At 39.8% G+C, this 9,021-nt stretch overlaps 1 protein-coding gene across 1 annotated transcript in view; it reads left to right on the forward strand.

Annotated features, from left to right (window-relative positions):
* The window catches only part of COL4A3 (collagen type IV alpha 3 chain), a 130,668-nt gene that overhangs the window by 109,374 nt on the left and 12,273 nt on the right, over positions 1-9,021 (forward strand). Inside the window, 7 exon segments of the mRNA XM_031452296.2 lie at positions 1,776-1,874; positions 2,612-2,701; positions 3,027-3,166; positions 5,145-5,271; positions 6,408-6,488; positions 7,320-7,418; positions 7,679-7,726. Of these exon segments, the coding sequence (XP_031308156.2) occupies positions 1,776-1,874; positions 2,612-2,701; positions 3,027-3,166; positions 5,145-5,271; positions 6,408-6,488; positions 7,320-7,418; positions 7,679-7,726 (684 nt within the window).

Genomic DNA, 9,021 nt, shown 5'->3' on the forward strand with positions numbered 1-9,021 from the left:
CATACAAGTTTCCTCATTACTTGCCCTTTGCCTGCCTCTCCAGCCACATGATATTTGTTTACTGAATGATTATTTTTTTTATTCCTTTTCATATTCTTTTTCATTATAGGTTACAACAAGATATTGAATATAGTTCCCTGTGCTATACAGTAGAAACGTGTTGTTTATTTTATATATAGTGGTTAGTATCTGCTGAACAATTATTTTTTGGTACCTATTGACTAGGCTGTGTACCATGTCCTGAAAACACGCAGGTGAACAAAGCAGAGGTTTATCCTGGTCATGAGGAAACTTAACATCTCAGAGGGGGAAAGAGACAGTAATGGTTCTGTGAACAGTTTATGTACAGGGCCAGGTAGTAAATATCTTAGGCTTTGTGGACCACATATGACCCCTGTTGCATATTATTCCTTGGTGTTTGTTCGTCTGTTTGCTTACAACTCTTTAAAAATGTGAAAATCATCCTTAGCTCCCCAGCCATAAAACCTCAAGCCAAATTTGGCCTGCAGGAAGTCATCTGCCAACCCTTTAAAAAGCCTTAAGCCAATGAATTTACTAAACAGTATATATTTTTAGGTGATGATAAAGGACAGAAATGGAAAAAAGAAGGTTACAGAAGAAAATACTCTAACTCTTCATCACTCACCACTTCTTTGCACGTGTTATTGTTTTGCCGTGGAATCCTGTCCCATTCCATGCTTTCTCTCCCCGCCTAGCTCCCACTTGGTCTTCAAGACTGAGCTAAACAAACAAAAAAATCCCCCTCTTCTCAAAATTCTTCGCTGTAGCATATTGTGCCCAACTCTATTACAGAAACTCTCCCACTGGGTGGTAATTTTTTACTTGGCTGTCTCCCCAGTTAAACACTAAAAAAATTGGGGAAGGGAACATGATTTATTTATGTCTCCAGTACTCAGCACAAGACCTGTCTATTAATTAGGTACTCAATCCGCATGTGAATGAATGAATAAATATGTAAGCAGGGAAACAGCCAAGGGAAGTGAATCTGGGTGAGAAAAGACGCAAAGCCAGGCCAGGGACAGATTGCAGAGCGGCTCACGTGCCAGGGAAGGGAGTTCGCTGTTCACTCTGTAAGCAATAGAGATTCAATGAATATTTTTGAGCAGGAGGATAACGTGATCGAAACCGTATTTTAGGGAACGTAGGATGGTGTTGTGGGAAATTTATGAGCCTTCTGGCTTGCAGAACTGGGGTCAAATCCCAGCATTACCACCAATTGATGGTGTGACTGTAGATTAGTCCGTTGACTTCTTAAAGAGTCTCAGTTTTCTCATCTCTACACCTAATCTGGAAAGGCTCAAGAATAGACTGAGATTGTGTGAAGATTAAATAAGATAAATAAAAGAAAATAATGTCTGCCCTATACCAGTTACTTAGTAGATGATTGTAATAAATGGATTAAGGATGGAATAGCCTAGACAAGAATAGTGTGGTAGATGGTCCTCTGTCATTAATTTTTTAAAAATCTATATTTAGACCACTAATTCTTAACATATTGGTTTAAAGTATAAATATAATGATCACTGCTAGTGTTCTTTGAGAACTAACTCAGGCCAGGCACTGTGCTAACGCTTTTCACATATTATCTCATTTAATTCTCTTTTTTAAAATAAAATATAAGCTCAAATCTGCCCATGCTCTTAACAGATATGCTATGTTGTATTAGAATAGTGGCTCATAAATTTTAATCAGGGATATGGATATGTCTGATAAAATTCTAACCTGTATTTTTGATCCATGGTTTTTAACTTTAGGATTTGCAGGAGAGCCTGGGGAAAAAGGAAACAGAGGCATTCCAGGCTTACCAGGTTTAAAAGGACTCCAGGGGTTACCTGGACCACCAGGACCACCAGGTATACTAGCTGATTCTCTAATAGAAATACCAGGAGTTAAGTTTTCCTAGATCTAAATGTAACAAAATGTGTGTCTCTAGACTTACTGGGTTCAGTATGAATTCTGCCTCAAGAAATTTGCTTCTCATAATTTAACCAAATTATAGTCAGCCTGTATTAACTAAAAAATATTAACCTACGTGACGTTCTATTTTGCACTCATAATTTTATTTTGAAAGTGCTGATATGTATTATAAACTATAATTTATCACAACATCACATATCTTAGAAGAAAGTAAGATAATGCTTTAGAGGTTTTCAAACTTACCTCCTTCTATTTGCAGCAAGTTATTGAGTTTGCAGAGTAATTTTTTAAAGCAATTAAAGTAGCCCCCTATTCCCTGTGACACATCAGTGATGAAATTTATTGCATGGCAATGAAATTTCAATACTGCTCTAGGAAATCTATTACTATATGGCCGCAGGATGCGTTCTCTTTCCTGCTGGTATTGGTCCTAGGATGATTTTGATGTTTGAAATCCAGGCCTGGTGGCAAAAATCAAACTTTCTCTAATTTTACATTTTCTGAGTCCCCAGTCCCTTCCTTAATTGAAGGCATAAAGGCAGCTAAACAAGTACCTAAACCAGCTGGTCTGGCTGCTCTGGATTCATTCATTTGTGCCAGCAACCAGTACTTGTTGAGCATTTACTTTGTCAAGGAACTACACAGGACGTCTGACTATTTCTTTGTTCTCAAGGCCCCAGAGGAGATCCGGGCAGCACTGGGAATCCCGGTGAGCCAGGACCACGTGGTGTGCCAGGAAGCGTGGGAAACATGGGGTTGCCAGGTAACACACTAGGTCCTGTTATGAGTCTACAAGCTCACAATGGGTCCCAATTCTAGATTTTTTATGTCTGTCATTTTGATTTTCCACTTGGTAGAAAGTTAGTGTAAAACAACTAGATTAGACAAATACACCATATTCAACTACAACATGAGCAAGAACAGAATAAATATTTACATTGTGTGAGAATCATCCATTAAGACTACCTGATGCATTGGTGCTTCTGAAAAACCAGCCCCTTAAGAGAAAGGTGGTTTGGGCAAAGGTCAGAAGTAAAACCAAGATCACTGTGTTGGCTTATTTTACCAGATTTCTTTCCAAATTTCAGGTTCCAAAGGAATGAAAGGAACCCTGGGATTCCCAGGTCTAGCCGGAAGACCAGGCCTCCCAGGTATTCCTGGTCTCCAAGGAGATAAGGGAGAGCCAGGTTATTCAGAAGGCACAAGGCCAGGACCACCAGGACCAAAGGTATATAGGCCACTGAAGTATTTATGTTTTGATGATGGAGTAAGCCCTTTTAAATATCAACAAGTATCTGGATTCACTGTGGGCAGGGAAATTTGAAGATATTACTGTATTTTTAGGAAGTTATTTATTTTTTATTTCCTCTCTCTACAACTGAGGATGCCTATCACACAGCTTCAACTTCTGGGTTTATTCCCTCCAGTTGCAGCCGCCAAGAGATTTCACCTAACTGTCCCTGCAATTTAAGTGCGCTGCCAGAAGGAGGCAGTGATCACAGGCCCGTAGAAGCTGACAGGGCAATGTTTGTTTTTCTTGTGATACAAAGTGGCCAATCTCTACTATGGATTCATCACACACAGACTTATAAAAATAAATTTCCCAAGTCTGTAATTAAAAAACACTTGTCTTATTAAAATATAAGAAAAGACATAAAATAAAATAAAATTAGGGCATCATTAAAAAGCAGGAAAAATCTTAAGATACATATATTTGTCACTCTTGTTTTAGAACTTTAAGTATCGTTACTGCATTACACAGAAGCTTTTTATCTTGTGCTTGTGCTCTGTCAACTAGAGATTGGATGTCAAAATCCTCACTAGTATGTTGAACCAAGTGGCAACCAAAGGTTTCAGTGGGGCTGAGTTGTTTTTTCAGGTTTATTTCCTTCCAACGTCTCTGCATATAACACACTAGGAGCCAGAGCTAAGTCACTAGAGAATAATTAGTAGAAATTCCCATAAGCAAGGGGTTTTAACGTGGGATTCCATGAAACACTAGGGAAGTCTATTGGATCCAAAGAAGCCTGCTGGTCTCCTGAAACTGAATGCAAAATGTTTGGATGCAAATATTTTGGGGGTGGGGGAGAGTCTGTATTTTTCATCAGACTTACAGGAGTACATGACTCCAAAAATATTAAAATTGTTACTTAGCAAACTTTCTCTCCCTCTTTTGGGCCAATAAAATAACACCTTTCCTAAAGATTTCCACCAATCATGTTCTCCAGCTATAAAACAACAAGAATGAAAATTTGTAGAAACCACAAAGATCCAAGAAAGTAATCCTTTATTCCTTGGTGCACAAACAAATTTCCTTTGCTCTTTATTTTCAGACTAGGTCTTCAGAGACACAGAAAGAGACTCTTTCCACTGAGATATTTTCTGAATGAGGAAATGTATTTGATTTAATTGACAGCTAATTAATAGTTTCATTTAGATTTAAAGTTTTCATAGGTCGCCATGGAAGAAATTTTTAAAACTGTGCATTGAACACAAAATGAGCTAGTTTTATCATGCTGGCAAATCTTAGTAGCAGAGTAGAATATTTTAATCAGCCACCGTTGAGACTTTGTAAGCCATCATCATAGCCACATGTTCTGATTTATCATAAAAGTAAAGTACAGATTTAATGAATATTAAATATGAAAAGCTTTTGTTTTACACGCAATTGACATACTTTTACCTGCACGCAGAGAATTTGAAGGACACACATCCATTTGATCTGTTTCTTTCTCACCCATGAGTAAATCATCACAGTCTGAAATTCTGCACATGTGTGATTATTATCTGTCTCCCCTGGTCTCTAAAGCTCCATAAAGGCAGGAACTGTGTCTATCACCTATCTGTGCATGGTGGCCATTATATACGTGGTAAGAGTTGGCTTCGTGGGCACAGGACATAGAACTCATGTATCCACAGAGGTCCCATACTCATAAGGACTCCATGCTTGGTTCTGCCATTTCTGTCTTGAATTGCTTTTGATTGTTTTTAAAGAGAGCTGCATGTTCATTTTGCAGCGCACCCCACAAATTGTGCAGCCACCCTGTTCCCAGCAGCTATCCGGGAGCTGGCACATAGCAGATGCTCCCCATGAATTGCTAAATGAATAAGTAAATAAAGAAACGCAAACAAATACAGTTGGGACTTAACTCTGATCACATATCCTGCTTATATGAGAATTTTAAAGGTGTTTGACTGAATTTAAGGGTGCTCCAGGATTGCCAGGTGACATGGGAAGGAAAGGAGAAAGAGGGCCGCCTGGTGCCCCTGGACATCTGGGGCCTGCTGGACCTGAGGGAGTTCCTGGGAGTCCCGGAAGTCCCGGCCACCCAGGTGAGCCTTGGCTTTACAACCCCAAAACCTGGAAGCATGATGCTCGGTATGGCCCTCGCCTCCTAGAATAGTAAATAGAAAGCGATTCAGGCTTTTCTGCTACAGTTGCTTTTATTAAACTTTCGTCTTCAAATTCGAAGACGCAGTTAATCACGAGGCGCTAATTTCAGTCCAGTTTGGTTAACCAAAATCTACAAACCTCCTCCTGTAAATGAAACTTTGGAAGTGCTGCCTCGACGAATTCAGCCCAAAGACGCTCAGTGTTGGTTCCATGTCCGGTCTGATGATATTCGTGTTAGTTTTCTAGGGCTTCCATAGCAAATACCGTAGGTGGGGGGACTTAAACAGCAGAAATTCATTTTCTCACAGTTCTGGAGGCTGGCAGTCTGTGATCAAGGTGTCAGCGGTGTTCATTTCTTCTGAGGCCTCTCTCCTTGGCTTGTATGTGGCTGTCTTCTCCCTGTGTCTTTCCTCTGTGTGTCTCTGTCCTAATCTCTTCCTATAAGGACATCGGTCATATTGCATTAGGGACTGCCCTAGTGACCTCATTTTAACTTAATTATTTCTTTAAAGACCCTGCCTCCAAATACAGTGATATTCTGAGACACTGGGGTTAGGACTTTGACATATGTATATGGGAGCTAAACAATTCAACCCTTAACACTGATGTCCAAGGGTTTTGTTATTTTTTCCCCCTGGCATGTTTCCAAGTTGAACATTGGCTTGCTTTCTTATTTGCCTATTATTTGAATCTAAGTTTTCATTTTGTTTGATTAAAAACAACTGCGAAACCATTGGGTTGCAGCTTCAGCTCTTACCTAAAGATACTACGTAAACTACCTTTTCAAACATAGAAATGTTCAATGGATTTAACTCCCAATTAAAGTTATACATCAGATGTGAAGCAGTCCACGTGGCTGGAATCCGCACACCTTTGAAAATTATTGGACACATCTCTGCTGAGCTTCTCTGGGGAAGTAACAGCCCGGTCGAAAGCCCGAGGTGACTGGTGGCAAGAGCGCCTCCTAAAGGCCAGCGTGAGCACAGCTGACCGTGAGACGCGACCGCGGGAGCCTCTGCTGGAATCATTTATCTTTCGGTTTTCTTTTTCCCTTCCCCTCTCTCTTCATTTACAGGAAAGCCGGGCCCTGATGGCGATGTGGGGTCTAAAGGAATGAAAGGCTTCCCTGGCTTTCCAGGAATAAAAGGCCCTCCAGGTTCCGTTTCTGTGCTTTGTCTGGTTCCCTTTTGTGAGGGAAGCCTATCTTCTCCTGAGGTTGGAATCTCAGTACATTTGTATCTCTAACCCACACCTGCTCCTGAGAAGGTGGCTCCCAGTTCCTCAGTCCCCAGGCAGCAGTGCAGAAAAGTGAGGTTCGGTGTTTATATCTACCTAATTCAACAGTCTGCCAACCTACACGTTCCGAAGTGAGATCCTCCTGATAGCATTAGTCTGTCCATGGTTTTCACAGTGAATCTAGCGTCACATAACTACAGTTCTGAAAAATGAACACCTCTAACAGAATTCCACATATCTGGTGTTCACATTAGGCCACTGAGAGGAAGTAAATCCTCTCTTTCTTTAGGAGTTGGGGGGGCGGTTGCTGGGTTTTTTTGTTTTGTTTTGTTTTTTTCCTTTTTTAAATTTTGTTTTTTACTGATGTGTGATTGATTTACAATGTTAGTTTCAGATGTATAGTAAAGCGATTCAGTTGTATATGTATACACACATATATATTTTTTCAAATTATTTTCCATTATATGTTAACACAAGAAACTGAATATAGTTCCCTGTGCTATACAGTAGGCCCTTTTGTTTATCTGTTTTATGTATAGTAGAGTGTATCTGTTAATCCCAAACTCCTAATTTACCCCTCCCCCCCTTTCCCCTTTGGTAACCGTAGTTTGTTTTCTATGCCCATGAGTCTATCTTTGATTTGTAAATGATTTGTAACATTTTTTTTAGATTCCATATATAAGTGATAAAAATTTGTCTTTCTCTATCTGATAGTAAGTTCTCTCTTTGAATGACGTTTTATTTTCTTCAGGCCCTCCAGGATTCCCTGGAAACCCTGGACCAGTGGGCGAAAGAGGTGATCAAGGACGTGATGGAATTCCTGGTCCAGCAGGAGAAAAAGGAGAAACGGGTAGAGCTTGCTCATCATCTTGGACACACTCATTTTACTTTTCATAGACTCATTAGTAACACTGTAATCCTTCACTGCTCCAGAAATTCTTCTCTCACAGAACTAATGATCTTTAACGTATTCTGGGTGTGTGATAATTAAACTTCTTTCTGTTGCCAAAATGAAGTCGACCAAGCTGACTAAGTTATATATATTAATGTATATAATAATATAAACCATATATATATAAAATATTAATCTGTTAAATTTTTCTCTTTCAGGTTTGCTGGGGGCACTTCCAGGCCCAAGAGGGAAACCTGGTGCCCAAGGTGAGTAGTTCTTCCTTCCTGAACCTAGTGACATACATTTTCAAGGACAGAATCTAATTTAATATTCTTGATAGATGAAGCAAGCTTAACATACTAAATTAACGAAGTGCCCCTGGCAACATGAGATGTTTATATTCTTAGTATTCCAGGAAAAGTGCTTCATTATTATCATCACAGTAAAATGAACAAACTACAAATTGTGATTCTGTTTGGAATTTCCTTCTGTGGAAGTCTTTCAACATAAAAAGGACTTCTTATGTATTTGTTTTGTTGTCATTGTTTGCACAGTTTAAATCCATCACCTAAAAAGATGGAGGTGGAGTTCACGGTTTCTCAAGCAGTCTCCTCCCTGCTGTTCTCAGATGCAGTAATAACACTAATCCTTTCCCGCTTTGTCATCTTCATAGGTCTGGTTCCAACCCCCAGAGCCAGCTTGTGGCTCGGGCTACTTACTGTTTATTAAGGGCTTCCCAGTAACGCCGTCAGCATCTCAGACACGGCAATGTGTCATTCAAAGTACAGACAAGCTTTTTTGTTTGACAGACTGCAAGTCTGGAATTCTCATGCCGGTATTTTATAAGATAAGCAGCTTCTTTCAACTTTTTCCGTTTTGTAGAGAAACCTGCCAGAAGAAATACTAGGTTTTTTGCACACTGCACCTTTCTCAGCTGTGGGTCCTGCAGATGGGAGTATTTTATTAGCAAACAGTCCTAAACCCAGTGAAGGCCTCTGGTTATTGATGCTTAAAAGAACCAGCAAAGAATAGCCTGATGCTACTGAGAAACCCCACGGGGCAGGAACTGCCCCCGACCTACCAGCTCAGCTGTGAAAGCAGACAAGGGCTGTTCTTTCCTGTTTGTTTCTGGATGATATGATAATCTTCTGGGTTGAGCTCAGTGTCCCTCACATCTCCCAGCCCCCTTCCTTCCCCATGAACAGGAAGGCTTTTCACAGCCTAGGTTTAGAATTGTGGTCAAAAGGAGAGTTTCTGTTCATTTTCTTAGGCTAAGCTCACCATTTAACCATTTGGAATGAGATCAGTTTAGCACTTCATTAGAAATATACATTGATAAAAAACGATCAAACTTTAAGTTAAGAAGGCTTAAAAAAAAAAAAATCCTAATTATGTAAGTAAATGATTATGCACCTCAGTACCTCCAGGACAGCTAAACATAAGAGAAGAGTTCATTGAGACTTGGAAGGTGTGCATCCTTTTAGTTAGTTTAATTCTCCTAAATCCTAAAAAGAAATCATATTGTAAAACAAGGAAGCAGCTCATGGACATGGAATATACA

This window comes from Camelus dromedarius, chromosome 4, assembly GCF_036321535.1.
Source record: "Camelus dromedarius isolate mCamDro1 chromosome 4, mCamDro1.pat, whole genome shotgun sequence".
NCBI lineage: Eukaryota > Metazoa > Chordata > Mammalia > Artiodactyla > Camelidae > Camelus > Camelus dromedarius.